The sequence below is a fragment of the Centropristis striata genome, chromosome 17 (genome assembly GCF_030273125.1).
Source record: "Centropristis striata isolate RG_2023a ecotype Rhode Island chromosome 17, C.striata_1.0, whole genome shotgun sequence".
NCBI classification, from domain to species: domain Eukaryota; kingdom Metazoa; phylum Chordata; class Actinopteri; order Perciformes; family Serranidae; genus Centropristis; species Centropristis striata.
The window spans coordinates 10399931-10418483 of NC_081533.1; the positions used below are offsets into that span (position 1 = coordinate 10399931).

Genomic DNA, 18553 nt, shown 5'->3' on the forward strand with positions numbered 1-18553 from the left:
TCACAAATAGGATCAACATCATCATATATTTTAGACAATCGGACTTTAGTAAAATGATAGCGGTGAAGAACCTTACACTGTAGCAACCCATGCTTAGCAGATATGGAGGAAGAATGGACTCGCCGCAGACACTCATCCCAAACATCATCCGCAAATTCACATTGTAAATCATTCTCCCATAGCGTCCTAATAGTACGGAGTGGGGCTGGGTTTAAAGAGTGAATGAGATTATACAGCACCGAGATCATGCCCCTCGCAGCAGGCAACGGGGACAAGAATGGGTCTAGGCCAGTAGGTTCTGGTAAATTAGGAAAGCTGGGGTAAACATTTCTAACAAAACTACGAATCTGTAGATATCTGAAAAAGTTATTTTTAGAAAGAGTGAACTTCTCTGAAAGCTCCTGGAAAGATGAGAATATGTCATCATTATACAGGTCCATGATTGTTCTAATACCCCGTGCCCGCCAGGAAGGGAACGCTCCATCTATTAGTGAAGGGTGAAATAACAGGTTAGGTGCCAGCGGGGCCAGTCGAGAAGGAGCCTGAAGGCCGAAATAACGTCTAAACTGTCTCCATATCTTTATCGTAGATTTAACTATTATACTTTTTGAATAGGGTGAAATGGGGTGACTTACAGGAGCATGAACAAGTGCAGACAAAGAAGCTGGTTTGGCAGACATGGATTCCATAACTATCCATATTGGGGGAGAAGTGGAGCCCTCAAAATGAAGCCAGAACTGGATTGCTCTGAAGTTACAGGCCCAGTAATAAAATCTAAAATTTGGCAATGCCAGACCCCCCTGAGATTTTAGTCTCTGAAGCAAAGATTTGCGTAGTCTCGGGGGCTTCTTGTTCCAGATAAATTCAGCTATCAGTTTATCGATCTTGGAAAAAAAAGACTGCGGGAGAAAGATGGGGAGACATTGGAATAAATAGGAAAACTTTGGAAGGGTGTTCATTTTGATAGAGTTGACCCGGGCTGCGAGGGATAAATTTAATAGAGTCCAGCGCTCAAAGTCATTTTGCATTTTAGCGACCAACGGGAGAATGTTAGATTTAAATAAATCCTCAAATTGAGCTGTGACCCGAACACCCAAGTATACAAAACTATCTGAGGCGACTTTAAATGGAAAGTTGTGCAGTGGGAAACGTTTTGCTGCCGGGTTCAAAGGAAAAATCTCACTTTTGGTCAGATTAAGTTTATAGCCAGACACCTGGCCAAAGGAGGTAAATGTATCTAAAATAGTCGGGATTGAGATTGAGGGGTCCGAAATGTACACTAAAAGATCATCCGCGTAAAGCGAGACAGTATGCACAACACCATACCTAAGTATGCCTCTGATGTGGGGGTGGGACCGTAGGGCAACAGCAAGAGGTTCGATCGCAATAGCAAACAGGAGGGGACTTAAAGGACAGCCCTGCCGGGTGGAGCGGTGTAGAGGAAAAAGTTTAGAGAGGATGTTATTGGTTCTAATAGACGCTGTGGGTGAAGAGTATAAAAGTCTCACCCAGGAAATAAACTTATTGCCAAAACCAAACTTCTGTAGGGTATAGAAAAGATAATCCCACTCCACCCGGTCAAAAGCCTTCTCTGCATCCAGCGAAATTAAGACTTCTGGTGTGCATGACGAGGAGGGATTGTATAGGATGTTAAAAAGTCGCCTGAGATTAGAAAAGGAATATCTACCACGAATAAATCCTGTCTGGTCGGGAGAGATTATGGAAGGGAGAACTGATTCAAGGCGCGTGGCAAGGAGTTTAGACAGAAGTTTTAGGTCCACAGATAACAAACTTATGGGTCGATAACTTGTGGCTAGTAGGGGGTCCTTATCTTTCTTTAAAATAAGTGAGATTGTAGCCTGCATGAGAGTCGGTGGGAGTTTAGATAACAAAAAAGATTCATTAAACATGTCGATTAAAATTTGGGCTAACTTGTCAAAAAATTTCCTATAAAATTCTATTGGAAACCCATCTGGACCTGGACATTTCCCCACTTGCATGGAAAAAACTGCTTGTCTAAGTTCAGCAATAGTGATTGGTTCTTCCAGAGTTTTAACAGAGTCAGGATCTACTCTAGGAATACTAAGAGAGCTAAAAAAGTGGTCGAGGGCATAAGAGTCAGTGGCATGTTCAGAAGAATATAAAGACGTATAGAATTGTCTGAAGTGTTCATTTATTAATTTAGGATCTGATGTAACACCTGATGAAGTTCTAATTTGTGGGATTTGGTGAGAGGACGCTGCCTGTCGTAAAGAGTGAGCAAGCAGTCGACTTGCTTTATCCCCATGCTCATAGTATGTGGATCTGGATTTCAGCAGGAGGTCTTCAACTTGAGCAGAAGCGAGGACCTCATATTCTGCTTTCAATGAAAGCCGTTCTTTAAATATATCAGGTGATGTGGAAGTAGCATAGGCATTGTCAAGCTGGACTAACTGTTGCTTCACTTCAGACATCTTTTTCCTCCTAAGCTTGCTTTCATAGCTTGAAAACGAAATAATTTCCCCCCTTAAATAGGCCTTCATAGCCTCCCAAATCACAGACATGGAGACATCGGGAGTCTTATTCAGCGATAGAAAATCATCTATTTGCTGTGAGATAAAACTCACAAAATTTTCATTGGACAGCAACCGTGTGTTCAGACGCCAAGGGGGACGCTCAACATTGTAGCCCTCAAATTGAAATTCCAAAATAACAGGAGCGTGATCCGAAATTACAATAGCATCATAAGAGCAAGCATGTGCTGATGATAAGAGATTGTTATCCAACAGAAAGTAGTCAATTCGTGTAAAGGTGTGATGCACATTGGAAAAAAAGGAATAAGCTCTCCCTGAGGGGTTAAAAAGGCGCCAGGGATCTAACATGGAAAATTCATCCATAAAGGATTGAATGACTTTGGCTGATTTTGAAGTTACTACATTTCTAGTGGAGGAACGATCTAAAGCTGGGTTGATCCAACAGTTAAAGTCACCACCAAGTATGGGGAGGTACGAGGGCATGTTGGTCAATTTAGAAAAAACCAATTTGAAAAAGGCCTCATTGTCCCAATTAGGACCATAAATATTAATGAGAGCAACAGGAACATTACATAACCGGCCAGTAACAATTATATATCTTCCGTTAGGGTCAGAGACTATATCAGAGCAAGTGAAATCGATTGACTTTCGAATCAGTATTGCAACACCTCTGGCCTTACCCTGGAAAGATGAATGAAACGTTTGTCTAACCCACCTACCACGCAGTTTGGCATGATCTGATACCTTTAAATGCGTCTCCTGAAGGTAGACAACATCTCCTCCTAAGTGTTGAAGATGATGGAGTACTTTGCTACGCTTAATTGGATGATTAAGACCCCTACAATTCCAACTTATAAATTTTAACCTCCTCCCGGACTGACAGGACTGGTTATTCTGAGCCATTGCACCTACCGATCTTGAGGTAAATATGTGTACAGATGTACTCAGTGACAAATGGATAGCCAATATAAAAATTAAAGTGAGGTGACCTACTGACATAAACATGACATAACAACAGAACGAAACGAGTAACCAGGAACAAGAGAACGACCCCTCCCACACCCCCCCCATCCCCTTGCATAAGCGTCTCCCCAAACGAGACGCGCGCTAGTCCCATCTTCTACCTAAACTCTCTGCTAAACCTAAACTAAAGCTCCGTCAGAGATATGCGACATACCACTGGGTTATTCGCTAAAGAGCGACAATATTATAAAGGAAAACACTGTATATTGTATCACTGATGATACCAAAATAGGAAGAAAGAAACAAGAAAAAACCAAAAAGAAAACCAATAATAATAATAAAAATAAATAAATACATAAAATAGATAAAGACAGAGAATTAAAATATATAAGTAATACAAATTAACTACCAAATAGAAATAAAAATCAAACGAAACTGGCATTATACCTTAGACCACAGCATCTGGGGTAACTGACTTCTTAATACTCGCATTGACAAAGTCCATGGCTGAGTCCGGATCATCAAATGTGTGCGTTGATCCGCCTGGTAGAGTTATCTTCAGGACGGCCGGAAAAAGAAGTCCAAACTTAGTACCGGGGCAGGAGTGGAGCTGTCGCTTCACCCCTGCAAAGGCAGCGCGTTTCTTGGAGACAGATGCAGTGTAGTCAGGAAAGATGAAAAGTTTTTTCCCCTCGTAGAGAAGCGGGGAGGCACGGGACATCTCACCCGCACGCCGCAGAATATCATTACGGACCTGGAAGTAGTGGATCCTGATGATGAAAGGACGGGGCGCCTCTCCGGCTTTAGGTTTCGCACGGAGGGTGCGGTGAGCCCGGTCAAGCAGTGGTATCTCATCCAACTTCAACATGTCCTTTAGGAGCTGTGCGATAAAGTTGGTCGGTCGAGGGCCCTCCACGCCCTCCGGGACACCAATCAAACGGATGTTGTTTCGCCTCGATCGCCCCTCTAGGTCCTCGCATTTGTCATTCAGTAGTTTCACCTGGGCTTTAAGGGAATCCACCGCTGAGTCCAGCCTGGACAGCTCGGTGCCGTTATCAGTGCATGCGCGCTCCAGCTCGAGCATGGTCTCGTCATGGGCGTTCAAGCGCTGCAGTATCGGCTCAACTGTATTCTCCAACTCTTGTTTTACCGACGATATCTCAGAACGAAGGTCAGAGGCCAGAGAGTCAATTCTTCCACATATGTCGCCTTTCATGGAGGCGAGCATTCGCTCGAGCCGGTCCCAGTCGGGAAAGTTAGCATCTAGCTTTGGTGGGGAGCTTGGGTCAGTCGAGGGCGAGGTCTTCGCGCGGCCTCCCCGTGATGACTCCGTCTTCGGCCGAGTAGAGGTCATAGTCAACTCGGGAGTGCAGAAAGTTTTACAAAATCAAGTCGGGGAAAAATAACTTAAAGGTATCAACAGGTTTCTATTAATAAAAGACGCTCAAAAATTCAAAAATAGTCACAAACTCCAGGAGCAACGGAGAAACACGTCTTACATGGCGACGGTCGGACACGCCCCCCTAATTGGAGATTTTCAAACGTCTACTTCTCCGGTATAATTTCACCTAGAGATTCCATTTAAACTTTAAACAGTAGACACAAGTCTTGTGTATTGGTGTATTAATCCATGTTTCGATAGGCCATATAGTTTTTTTTATCAATCCCTGCTCAATAACCATGATCATTTTTGGAGAAATTCTGAGATTATAATGGGTGTGTATTGCACAGAATGTTCGTGTCACAGTGTGTGACATCATCGCCAGAGTGTAGAGGGAGGGAAAAAATTGTCAAAAATTAAATTTGAAGACTGCGCTCCAGGCCGCAAATTCCACTCTACAGAAATAATTTATACATAGAAACGTAGGAAAATTTGTCTTCTTACTCACAATCCTCTGGTAAAGCTGTCAGAATTATAGTTTGGGCGTAGGACGCACAGATGCGCCACAAACACGCACCAACAGCCTCATAGGCTCCCATATTAAAAACGCAGGATGATTTCTGAAAAAGGGAGATGTAACAGCTTTTTTAGATCGATCTAACAAAGCTATTTTTTTCATTTTTCTTAAAAAAAACCCATATGTAGCTTTTCAGGAAAAACTCAGGATGCTCAAAGTGAAGTCGGATCAATGATAGGTATTATGGTTTTGCCATACCTCATACCTGTCTACCTCCGCTGTCACTGTGCCAGAACAGGTGTCAATTCAGTAGATTGCTTTGATCTGATTGCCTTTGATCTTTGATGTGATTACAGTTACAGATACACACACACACACACATGCGCATAAGCGCGCACACTCCTCATACATGCATACATATGCTTCAAACACACACGCGCGCACACACACACACACACACACATACACACACAAACACACACACACACACACACACACACACACACACACAGGTAACTTTATGTGATTTTAATTACACACACACACACACACACACACACACACACACACACACACAGAGGTAACTTTATGCGACACACATTTTGAGGTTAAAGGGCATAGTTTGAAATCTCTGAAGAATCTCATCATAGTGTACACACACCGGCAATAGCCAGAGGAAATTTTCTACTTTTTTAATGTTAGTTTAGTTACATTTTAGGAAAAATCAAGTAGGATACAAGCAGCACATGTAACCAACAGTTCATCATAACATGTCTTCATTCTGTGAAATCACTTTCCACCAGATAAACCTGAACCTGTCCTCACTGTGTCTCCATCATGGCTGAGTCCTGGAGACTCAGTGACTCTGAACTGCAGAGTTAAACATCCATCAGCAGGATGGAGGTTCTCCTGGTATAAGGCTGTTCCCAAACCATCAGACAACTCCTACAGCTATGAGCTGCTACCTGACAGCACCACTGGGACTGAACAGGATTCTTACATCGTTCATGGACAAACACACACAGCAGGATATGTGTGCATGGCTGGAAGAGGAGATCCAGTTTATCACACTGATTACAGTAAACCTCAGTTTGTCTGGTCTGGAGGTAGGTTTGATTTGACCTTTTAATGCTGACAGTAAAAATGTATTACTCACTTCTGCTGTACTGGACCAAAATTCACAATGAATTGTTGATTAAAACATAATAAACCAAAACAGTTCTTTCAATTATGGATTTTTCATTTCATTTTATATATGTTCACACACACACACACACACACACACACACACACACAGTCCTTTGTTTCAATTCACAATTAAATTATTAAAACACAATAAAACAGTAAAAATGTTGTTCTTTCCAGATTTTGGTTCCTCAGCGTCTCTCACAGTGAGTCCTGACAGAGTGCAACACTTCATCTCTGACTCTGTGTCACTGAGCTGTGAGGGAAACTCTACTGAGTGGAGAGTGAAGAGGTTTACTGATGGCTACCTGAGAGACTGCTCCATCTGGGGGACAATGACTGGATCCACATGCAAAGTGGATAAATACTGGCTAAGTGGAGTCTACTGGTGTGAATCTGGAACAGGAGAGTTCAGCAATGCCGTCAACATCACCATTGAATGTGAGTTTTAATTTCTCATCTGTATTTCAACATTCTGTCAAATTGTTTTGAAATTGAAAGATACATTTACAGTTAGAAACATTCAAGTTTAAAATACACAAGCATAGTTATAGGTATTTGCTTAGGTAATGTCTTGATCTGTATGACAAGAAAAAATATATACTGTATATATATATATATATATATATATATATATATATATATATATTCTCTCATAATTTTATGTCAATTTATTCGACCTGCAACAGCCAATCTTTTTTCAAATAATAATAATAATAATTATTATTATTATTTTAAAATCTTTCTACAGACGGTCATATCATCCTGCTGAGTCCTGTCCCTCCTGTGACTGAAGGACGTTCTGTCACTCTCGGCTGCAAGCTGAAGACACAAAATTATATTTATAATGTGGTTTTCTATAAAAATGGCAAAATCATCCAAAATGACACCAGAGAAGAGCTGAATATCTCTGCAGTGTCAAAGTCTGATGAGGGCTTTTATAAATGTAAAGGAGATCATTCATCACAAGGCTGGTTGAGTGTGACGTCACCAGAGAGCTGGATATCAGTAAAATGTGAGTATGATTTAAAACAGTTTCTTCATTGTAAGTAGTGTTGCAGTCTGAATAAGAAAACTTGTGATAAATAAGAAGTTGGCTTTGTTAAATGTGTGTTTGTGTATAAGAAATAATGTTCTACATTTGTGTATACAGAGGGGTGAAATGGGTCAGAATGATCCAGAAGGCTTCAGGCCCCATATGCTGACAGATTCACTGTTTTTGTGTCTTTTATCTGAGCTAGACCAGAGAATATTTGTTTAAAACTCATCAGTGATACTGTTCTGCCCTCATCATTATTTGCTGGAAGTGGTGATGCATTTAATGTGGAGGAGGAACTGCACCAGACTTCCGTTAAAAAACAACAACTTCCTTTTATATGCATCATGTGTCTGCAACCGGTCATATAGTAATTTGGGACGCAGTCTAACTTTGTGTTCTCTGATTCATTTTGCATTTAGTTAACATACAATTAATAATTTTGTTTTAATGAAAACTTTACTTTGCTCCTGGAGTTTTCCACCACTGAAAATTTACTGAAAATCAGACAGAACTGCAGGCTGTTTACACAGAGCAGAGAGGAGAGGACAGGAGAGGTTGTAAAAATTCAAATTCAAATTCAAGTTCAATATGTAGCATGTGGAGAGCCCAATTTTTCCACAAATATTTATATTATAGTTAAATAATAACTGTGTTATTCTGCACAAAAGACATTTTGACTCGTCCCCACTTGTGCTGATTCCATAGAGATGCAGGACTTATATATGATATATTTTACATATTTCATGTGAGTATATGTAGGTTGCTGTATATATGTTAAGACTTGTGTCTTTTGTTTTTGCCTTGACTTTAAAGTGCACAATTTGTTTGAGAAGAGTGTCATATAAATAAATATTAATATAGATTATTTATTACAGCAGCGTCCAGGCCTGAAAACAACCCTCCATTTCCTGTGCTGTTGGTTGTTGGGCTGGTTGGTGGAGTTTTACTGATTATTCTCCTGCTGCTGTTTCTGTTGCTGTGTTGCTACAGAAAGTCAAAAGGTGAGATCTTTTCCTTCAGATGTTGGATTTATTTTAATGTTTACATGTAGTTTAGTAAAAATAAATCCATATCGTTGTAAAACCAAGTAACAGCCTGTGTCTTTTTGTTACAGACTCCTGCTTTAACAGGTTGGTGCAACAATCACTTCTTATTCTAGACATGACAGCAGCACATGTTCCTTGTTCAATCCACTTTATTTATTACATGTTTTTTTTTGCCCAGCAGGTCTCAGAGATCCAATCAGAGCCCTGCTACAGACCAGGATGGATCTCAACACACAGGATGTGCCTCTACTCTTCAAGGTCAGCAGTAATCTTGATCCTAATTTTAATGACTTATCTGTTACTCTAAAACTCACACTTCCATTTCTGGTTATCAGTCTCAGAAAATGTGGAATCCATACAATGTAATTAAAAGTTTTAATATGACCTTGACTTGATTTTCATGGCTGTAGGTGATGTTTGCCACTATGAATCAATCAAAGACACACATGAAACTGAAAATGGTACAGTATATACTTTGTTTTTAACACTAGAATTAAGCATTTATATGAAATGTACAATCTCTTAAATTAATAATAATTTTAAAAAAATCTATATTTTAGATAAATCCAGGGATGCAACCTATTCTGTGGTTGAACTTAAAAACATGAGTGAGTACTTCATTTTAAGCATTAAGAATGACATGCAATAGTTGATATGCAGGGCCTGAACAAGTACAAGATTGTCTTTTGAAGCATTCATGTGATGTTCCTAACAGGGAAGGATGATGAAGCCCACCAGAACGCTCTTTACTCGACTGTGGAGATGGCATCAGCTGCAGGTACAGTCAATACAAGACTCACCTTAACTTGTTTTGGTGCTGTGCTGCCTGCCACAGTGTCATTTCTTCATGCTAACACTCGAGAGTAGCCAGTGTCACCAACAGACAAATCCTAGAGTTCATTAGAGTGTTAAACATTGTATATAATTTTCCATTCATGCATTTAAGTATCTGTCACTCTGTCAATGTGAGTCATGAAACAAACATGGATGCATTTAATTTGTGTCTATTCTGCATATGGATACATTAATTCATATATAAATGTATAAATAAAACCTGAAATGTGGCTTCTGTTTTAGATGATAACCTGACGTATGCCCAGGTACACACCAAAATGAACGCAGAGAAAGGCAAGTAAAGTCAACATCTACTTCCTGCTCATCCTGTCCACAGTTCTTTATCCATCCAAGACATACGTTTAACATTTCATAAAATGGTTGCTCTTTGTGAATTTCCGATAATTTTTTTAAAATTAAGATTCAACTCTCATAATCCGTTTTTCCTAAAACAATAACCTGTTTTCCCTTGTGTCTTTCCTTTCCACAATGTTTTAAAAAATGATCTAAATGTATACATATGTTTACATTATTATTGTTGCATAAAACAAAACCAAAAAATCTCTCCATTCATAGGAAAATCAAGTCCTGCAGCAGCAGCAGATGAAACTGTTTACTCTGAAGTCAAACCTGGAACAGCTCCAGGTAATAATACAGCAATAACAATAACATTTGTCAATGTAGGGATTTATTTTACAGAGGGCTAAAATGGGTTATAAATGGGTCATAAAACAGTGTTTCTTAAATAATTGTAATTGTAAATCCCGCTTTCCTTTGGTTGTTTGTTTTACAGATCAATAGAGAAACTGTTTTTAAACCGGATGGAATGGATGACAACATGGAAACTACATTGTAGTTATTGCAGCTTTTATGTTATCATTTTGTGCAGCTCTGCTAAACAAATATTCAGCAATATTTTGTACAGTCAATCGAATATTTTATTGACAGGAAATAGATCATATGGCTTAAATCTCTTTTTTGTTTTTGTTTACTTCTTTCATCATTAAACCTTTTTTGTTCTAAATTGTCTTTCATCAACCAGTTTAATTTACTTTATAATCTTCCCTAATTTTAGAGATGCTTTAAGTCATGCTTTTGCTACAATTCTACAATGTCATTTAGCAGACGCTTTTATCCAAAGTGACGTACAAATGAGAGTAATACAACACAAGCAATGATGAAGTCAAGAAACATAGCAAGAATAAGTGCCGTGGGTTAAGTTTGAGTCCATTAGGACACAAGTGCTTTATAGGGTCGCAAGAGCGGTCGGTGCGATACTTGTCGTAGTCGTCAGTGTAGATCAAGAGTGAAGGTGTTCAGTAAAGAGTCGGTCTTCAGTCTCTTCTTAAAGATTGAGAAGGACTCAGCGGAACGGATGGAGTTTGGAAGTTGGTTCCACCACCTATAGGGGCTCTACAGAGGAGAAGAGTCTGGTTTGAGACGTAGAGGCCTTCAGCGGTGGAGGAGCCAGACGTCTTTCACTGGAGGAGTGTAGTGGACGGGAGGGTTTGTGGATCTGAACAAAGGAGTTTAGATAAGAAGGGGCTGTGCCTGTTGCTATTTTGTAGGCAAGAGACAAGGCTTTGAATTTGATTCGGGCTGTGACTGGGAGCCAGTGCAGTGACATGTGCTCTCCTGGGCTGGTTGAAGACCAGACGTGCAGCCGCCTTCTGACCTGTCTCCGTCTCTAACATAAAACACAGTGCTTGTAAAATGTTTGTGGGTACACTTCTTAATAGGCGGCAGAAGAGCCCGCCCCTTCGCGTCACTCAAGTGAATTAGCCAATCGGTGACGTAGCAAGCGCTAAGTCACTGTCACTGCTATATTTCTTAGATAAAAACTTGTAAAAGAGACAAATCTGCTGAGCCAATGTTTACCTTGCTCTCTCAGATACATCTAATCTAATTTCCATTCAGATTTCAGCCAGCCACCAGTGATGGGCTCGCCCACGTCGTGATTGGCTCGCCCACGGCTAGATCGGCTGGAAACTTTTAAAAAGTCACGTATCACATGTTTCACTGCTCTGATTGTTTGCTGGTTTATCCTGCTGCGTCCAGTCTACAGGGCCGTCAAGCCAAACACACCAAGAGATCAAATATGAATCAAGATTCTGTTACGACACATTTCTATTTCTCACTTGGATGAAAATCAGAATAATGGCTTTTAAAATACTTACTTAAGTGCATTAAGTGTCTTACAAATTAATTCTTTAATCTTCCAGATGTTGTCTAGTATTGTATGTTGTGTATTTTATCTATTTAAGATTAAAATTACTTTATTAGTCCCACAATGGGGAAATAAAAACTCAAACCAGTGACCCTCCGGTTACAAGCCAGATTCCTAACCTCTAGTCATGCTTGTCTATATCAACAGTAGCACAGTAAAAAGTCATAGCCACAAACAGATTGCAGGAATGTAAAAGTTGTATTACTAAGAGAGCTACTTTGTTTTTATGTTTTTGAACCATCTCTGTGTTATCCCCAACCCTCTGGTAGATTGTGTTATTCTGTTAGTCCGGTAGCTGAAATGAGGGTCTGGGTAACACACTGCTAGTAAAAAAAATGGCACAGTAGCTCTTTAAGTTTGAAAAGTCTCTACATTTTAGTTACATCACTACTTTCTTAACCTGTTTTACTGTTGATCACATTCAAAACCTGAATGATCATGATGTCAAACATTGCGGAATAGATGAAACTTTCCATTTCCTCTTTTCTGTGTTTGAGGTAGTTATATGCAGTCAAAACCACAGTCTTATCATTGAATAGAGTTTTAATGGCTATGGCATCTATTGGTAGGCTTTGTAAGTGTGTCTCTGTGGATTTTCTGCCACTTTGAATGAAGCTGGACATCCCAGTTGTCCAGACAGCTGACTGTGTGAAGCACATTAGTGCTGGTGTCACTGTGACGTTGACAGTCTAAATTTATACCACAACAGCAGCACTTCTCTAAATGTGTGGAGAGGAACTCATTCACACATTCTGACAAGCTGTGTCTTTGCTTATTTTTTCTTGGGTTGTGCAGTAGTTGGAAAAAATAGCAACATAATGCAGCAACACATACGTAGATGCATTTTCCATTAATTAATTTATCCATGTAAGTAACAGTATCACTTTGCAGACGATATGTAAATGACCCTTTTTTATATCCATCTAACAAAGCCATAAAACAATTTTACTGCAGATCATAAAAAGTTGAAATGTAGAAATGATTAAATGAGAACATTACTTAAGGCTGATATCAGAGGCTTTGAGATGCTTATTTTACAAGTGACTGCTGACATTTGTGCTGTTTTTAGATGAAAATGTGATGTACTGTATGTTCACATGAACAATGGCAATAAAGGTCAGACCAAGAATGACAAAGTAGGTAAAGCCTTAATCCTCCAACAGCACTGTAACAACAGCAGGACTTATATAAATATAATACTGACACTTAAAATGTAGCTGTGGCATCTTCTTTGACTATTTACTCACTATTTTTAAGTTTGTACGATGTACACAACTCCATTTATATTGCTTGAGCATCCCCTGAGCTGGGTTTCAAAGTAATTCAAAAAGTGTGAGCTCTGTAGAAACGGGAAGGAAGAAGAGATATTCTTAGAAATAGACCAATGAGCTCATACTGAAAGGAGATGTAGCTACTCCCTCCTACAGTATTCTGTCAGTCTTGCTCGTGTCTTTATAGTGGAAATACCTGTCAGAGTGCCAAGGTTTCAACTCCAGATGTGATAATGGGACACACCTTTCTCTGTATGGTGGAGTTATTCTGTGAGTACATCACTGACTCTTTCTGAATGCATCACAAAGGCCTATAATTTTATTGTCTATATATTTATTTATATTTTTCAAGGCATTATTTGGACTTTGTTGTGATGATCTTGATTGGTTTGCAATAATGATTTTGATTATCCATCCAGAGTTTGTTAACTTAAAGCTGTTTGACATTTCTGTCACTTTTATAAAGTCTGATAAAGTCTCAATCTGTTTTTAGTGCTGAAGACAATCCTCCACTGTGGACACGCTACAGGTGACTTCACAATCCTCCTTATTTTTCTGTTCTACTGTATTTATTCACTTCAAATTAATCTGCACTTCTTTGAGACTCTTTCACTGTTAAGGCTATGGCTACCAAGTACTTAAGAGTTCTCTGGGGATTCAACACAGTGTATTATTAGAAATACATTTGCAGTATATCACTGTACTGTTTTGTCAGTAAATTATAGAAAATGTATCTTAAAGTGTTGTAATCACATAGTTAAGAGTCATATTTACATAGTTCATTCCCAGAATGCATTACAATATACAGTAGATCTTATTGTATATTTACATCTAGGGTTTGATAATAATAACCTTTATTTATAAAGCACTTTTTAAAACATGTTACAAAGTGCTTTACAAAGACAAGTTAAAAAGAGAATTTAGAGTTCTCTGGGGAGTCAACACAGTGTTTGGAATAGACCAATTGTCTTGTATTATATCCTTGGATAAACTGCACTTTTTTTTACCTTCATACATTTTGCAGCAAGCTAGGCTACTTCACAATTTTAGTGACATCATTACAGAGTTACATGACTCTGTGGAGCTGTCTGCTCCACTGAAATAAAAGACATGATCATCCGCGCTCCCTCCGCTTTGAGAATTAGCAGTTGTAGCAATGACAAAGTCCATCCGTCCATCAGTTTCCATCTGCTTATCCGTAGCCGAATTGCGGGGACAGCAGGCTTCCCGCTTCTCCTGCAGGACCCCAAGGTGTTCCCAGGCCAGTAAAGAAGGAAAATCCCTCCAGCATGATCTGGGTCAACCGTGGGGCCTCTTACCAGTTGGACGTGCCCAGAACACCTCATCTGTCTCATCTCATCTGTCTCCATCTGTCTCATCTGTCTCCTTCTCCAACGGTCCCTCCGGATGTCTGAGCTCCTCACCTTATCTCTAACTGGGGATTTCCACCGGGCGATGAACGGCAGCGTAGCGAGTCAGCCGTATACACACGAGATAACGAGAACACACGATAATCCTGAACAGACAGAAGACCGCGAGATCCCGTGATAAACTGTGTTTAAAGTAAACAACAACGTTACAAACAAACAGCTTACTTTGCTTCTCCAACGTGGAATAACTGTTGATCTGACCATCTATCTTTATAAAAAGAGTGCGTTATGTCATTAATGATAGTATGCTGTTCCACATCAACAATCAGTCTCTCATCGTTCGTGTCGCCGATCCTCTGAGATCCTTTGATTGATTGATCCCTCGGTCATAACATAATGTTAATGTGAAGTAGTTTTAGGCTGCATGAACTGTGTATTGTGTTTTATTTTGAAAGGGGGCGGAAGTGTATTACGTTGATTCTCAGTCTGATTTCCTTTCTTGTGCGATCTGCTCTGTTGATATTTACAAGGTTTAGCAGCGGCTCGCAGAGAAAATAGAAATGCTACGGAATGCTCGCGCCGGGGAAATGCTCCCATTGATTAGAGTGGCAGCGATCAGCAACGTTATTTCCTGTTGCCCGGTGGAAATCAGGCTTAAGGCTCAGCCCAGCCACCCTATAGAGCAAACTCATGGCCGCTTGATCTTTTTCATTCTGCCACTACCCAAAGCTCATGGCCATAGGTGAGGGTTGGAACATAGATAGACTTTTAAATCGAGAGCTTCGTACTCCTGCTCAGCTCTTTCTTTACCACACCGATACAACGTTTGCATCAGTGATGATTCTGCACCAAACCGTGTCTGTTCTACCCTCACTTGTGAACAAACCCGAGATACATGAACACCTTTGCTTTGGGCAGCAACTCACTGCCCACCTAGAGGGGGCGGTCCACCGTTGTTGTTTTTTTTGCAAAACCACATGAACAACAGTGTAAGCACAGCAAAGTTGGCAGATGTTGGCCTATAATGTTTTTTATCCACTGTTTAGCATTGCGGTCATGATGTACAGTGGGGAATTCATGGTGCATTCAGTTGCACCTCATAAATCCATATTACAGTAGAAACCAATACACTATGCCCGAGATGTAGTTGAGTAGATTTTAATTAGTCAGCTGGGTTAAACAAGGAGGAAGTCTGTTGTAATATTTGTTTCAAACAATTAATGCAAAACATGACTAGACTTTTAATTAGAACATGTCCTCATTCTATGAAATCACTTTCCAACAGATATACCCAGACCTGTCCTCACTGTGTCTCCATCATGGCTGAGTCCTGGAGACTCAGTGACTCTGAACTGCAGTTTTAAACATCCATCAGCAGGATGGAGGTTCTCCTGGTATAAGGCTGTTCCCAAACCATCAGACAACTCCTACAGCTATGAGCTGCTACCTGACAGCACCACTGGGACTGAACAGGATTCTTACATCGTTCATGGACAAACACACACAGCAGGATATGCGTGCAGAGCTAAAGGAGGAGATCCGGTGCATCACACTTGGTATAGCAAACCTAAGTTTGTCTGGTCTGGAGGTCAGTATGTTTGCTTTATGTTTACCTTTTTTCTTTTACCCTTTCTGGCTCAACCTTTAGTTTAAATGTTCCCCAAATTTTTAAAATCACAATAGCCACAGGTAAAGGACACTTTATTTTGTGGTCAGACAGACAGCAAAGAAACTAAGATGTCAAGAGGCAAATGTGGCTTTTGCAACAAAAACAGGAGGTAAGATAACAACCAGAATGCTACACTGTAAAACTTTTCAGTGTAAATTAACAGTAATTAACTGGCAGCAGCTTCACCCGCAAAGTAATGTTTTCTTTAAATACAGTGTATTATTAGAAATACATTTGCAGTATATCACTGTATTGTTTTGTCAGTAAATTATAGAAAATGTATCTTAAAGTGTTGTAATCACATAGTTAAGAGTCATATTTACATAGTTTATTCCCAGAATGCATTGCGATATACAGTAGATCTTACTGTATATTTACATCTAGGGTTTGATAATAATAATCTTTATTTATAAAGCACTTTTCCAAACGTGTTAGAAAGTGCTTTACAAAGACTAGTTAAAAACAGACATAAAAAAACCAACAGATAAACGTGATGTTAGTGTTGTAATACCTGGCTGTCGAGTAAGAAAATGAGAATTTTAATTTAGTTCAGTTTAAAATCTATATTTCTATCATTTACTGAACCCACTGGAAAGTAGCCGCTAAAAGTTGCTAGTTTCCTCTTTCCACTGTTGTGAGGATGAATTATTAATACACACCCAATAATTTTCACTGTACTTTCCTTCATTTCAGTATCTCTGGGTTTTTTTATTTTTATTTTCAGATTCTCATCCAGCATCAGTCAAAGTGAGTCCTGCCCGAGTGCAGCATTTTTCCACAGAGTCAGTCTCACTGAGCTGTGAGGGAAACTCTGCAGAGTGGAGAGTGATTAGGCTTACTGAAGCTGGCCGTATGAAAAACTGCTCTGAGTGGGGGAGCATGCACGGACCCACATGCAACATCAGCAAACATACAAACAAAACAGCAGTGTACTGGTGTGAGTCCAGATCAGGACAATTGAGCAATGCAGTCAACATCTCTGCACATGGTAATTACAGTTTTGTTGTTTTCACAACCGCATTGCTAGATTTAACAGCTTACATTTAAATTGCATAACCGATAAAGTTAAATGTTCAGAGGCAAATCGTCCTTCTGTAAACTTTTCTGTGTAAATTTACAGTAATTACTGGCAGCAGCTTTGCCTGCAAAGTATTTTACAATTCCTTACTGTATTTTAGAAATACAGTGTATTTTATTACTGTGTTATTGTAAATATACAACACAATGCAGTTCAGTCTTGTCAGAAAATTACTGCAGATATACAGTAGCTTGTAAAACCTTTCAGTGTGAATTTACAGTAAATTCCTGCAAATAACTATCTTAAAGTGCTGTAATCACATTTTTTCCCAGATTGCATTGCGCCAATTTCACTGTAAATTTACATATAAGGTTTACAGTGTATTTTTAATTTTTAAAGAAATAGTGTATTGCTATTAAACTTCACTGACATTTTAGTTGCATTAGGCATCAACCACTGGCCGACACTAAAAGTTGTGATTTTAGTGTATATGTATACAATAAAGGTCGATCTTTTTTGGCTACCAAGGCTTCAAACCGTTCATCACCCTAAGGAGGTTTGGTTTATATAAGCGTCACAATTGAATCCTTGGCCCAAAATAGTCCACAAGTCAAAGTGTCTGCTTCTCTTGTGAAATATTCTCAAGAAAACCACTTCACAAAGACAAGAATAGTCACAAGAATAATTGTATGTGCCGTGTCAATGTCTGCAACAGCAGATCTTTGACTGAGACTTGATATTCTCTGTTTTACAGGAAAAAGTATCATCCTACTGAGCCCTGTCGGTCCCGTTGCGGAGGGAGGTCCTGTTACTCTCGGCTGCGAGCTGAAAGAAGATACGATTCTTTCCAATGTTGCTTTCTACAAAAATGGCAAACTGATTCAAAATGATACCAGAGCCAAGCTGAGAATCTCTGTAGTGACAAAGTCGGACGAAGGTTTCTACAGGTGTGAATGCTCAGGAAAAGAGTCACCGCAGAGCTGGATGTCAGTGAAATGTGAGTATGATTATTAATATTTCTGTATTGTCTATTTACACTTTTGTATATGTATTTAGTTATTTGTGATGTATATACTTTAACTGTATATTTGTCTATGTATGAATGTATTTGGGTGTAGTTTTTTTCCCTATTTATCATATTTGTGAAATTTTGCCATAAACTAATTTTTTTTTCTTCACAGCAGTGTCCAGGCCTGAAAGATCTTCAGTTCTTCTGCCGTTGATCGTTGTGTTAGTTTGTGGAATTGTACTGATTATTCTCCTGCTGCTGTGGCTTTGCAACAGAAAGTCAGAGGGTGAGACCTTTTCCTTTCTTATACTTTATACTGATTATTTAAAATATTCCAGATTCATTTCCAGACTATATTAATTCCAGAGGCTCCTTGTAGCTTTGACAAAATATTGTGTCCATATGAATATTTGTTATTTGTTCAAATTTAAAATTTTGCTCATCATTGTTGTAGACCGAAAGCAATTCTCCAACTGTAAAGATGCATATGATGTGTTAAAAGAGATTGAGG

At 39.4% G+C, this 18553-nt stretch overlaps 2 protein-coding genes across 2 annotated transcripts in view; both read left to right on the top strand.

Annotated features, from left to right (window-relative positions):
* Positions 1 to 10502, top strand: part of LOC131990163 (uncharacterized) — a 31181-nt gene extending 20679 nt beyond the window's left edge. Inside the window, exons 24-35 of the mRNA XM_059355562.1 lie at positions 6178 to 6480; positions 6740 to 7000; positions 7311 to 7574; positions 8474 to 8599; positions 8713 to 8728; positions 8823 to 8902; positions 9055 to 9105; positions 9205 to 9252; positions 9360 to 9422; positions 9722 to 9772; positions 10055 to 10123; positions 10272 to 10502. Coding sequence (XP_059211545.1) covers positions 6178 to 6480; positions 6740 to 7000; positions 7311 to 7574; positions 8474 to 8599; positions 8713 to 8728; positions 8823 to 8902; positions 9055 to 9105; positions 9205 to 9252; positions 9360 to 9422; positions 9722 to 9772; positions 10055 to 10123; positions 10272 to 10279 — 1340 coding nt within the window. The 3' untranslated portion in view covers positions 10280 to 10502. The remainder of the gene's footprint in view (positions 1 to 6177; positions 6481 to 6739; positions 7001 to 7310; positions 7575 to 8473; positions 8600 to 8712; positions 8729 to 8822; positions 8903 to 9054; positions 9106 to 9204; positions 9253 to 9359; positions 9423 to 9721; positions 9773 to 10054; positions 10124 to 10271) is intronic.
* Positions 10503 to 13108: 2606 nt separating this feature from the next.
* LOC131989711 (uncharacterized) lies at positions 13109 to 17317 on the top strand. Its single transcript, XM_059355019.1, has 4 exons — positions 13109 to 13246; positions 13470 to 13505; positions 15632 to 15934; positions 16740 to 17317. Exons 1-4 carry the CDS (start codon positions 13210 to 13212, stop codon positions 17060 to 17062), a joined length of 699 nt encoding a protein of 232 aa, XP_059211002.1. The 5' UTR covers positions 13109 to 13209; the 3' UTR covers positions 17063 to 17317.
* Positions 17318 to 18553: the final 1236 nt, after the last annotated feature.

Excerpts from the sequence above, each read along its gene's own strand:
- LOC131989711 (XM_059355019.1), top strand. The coding sequence starts at position 13,210 with ATGGGACACACCTTTCTCTGTATGGTGGAGTTATTCT. Across the intron at positions 13,506-15,631 it reads CCACTGTGGACACGCTACAG|ATATACCCAGACCTGTCCTC; the intron begins GTGACTTCACAA and ends ACTTTCCAACAG. Across the intron at positions 15,935-16,739 it reads TAAGTTTGTCTGGTCTGGAG|ATTCTCATCCAGCATCAGTC; the intron begins GTCAGTATGTTT and ends TTTTATTTTCAG.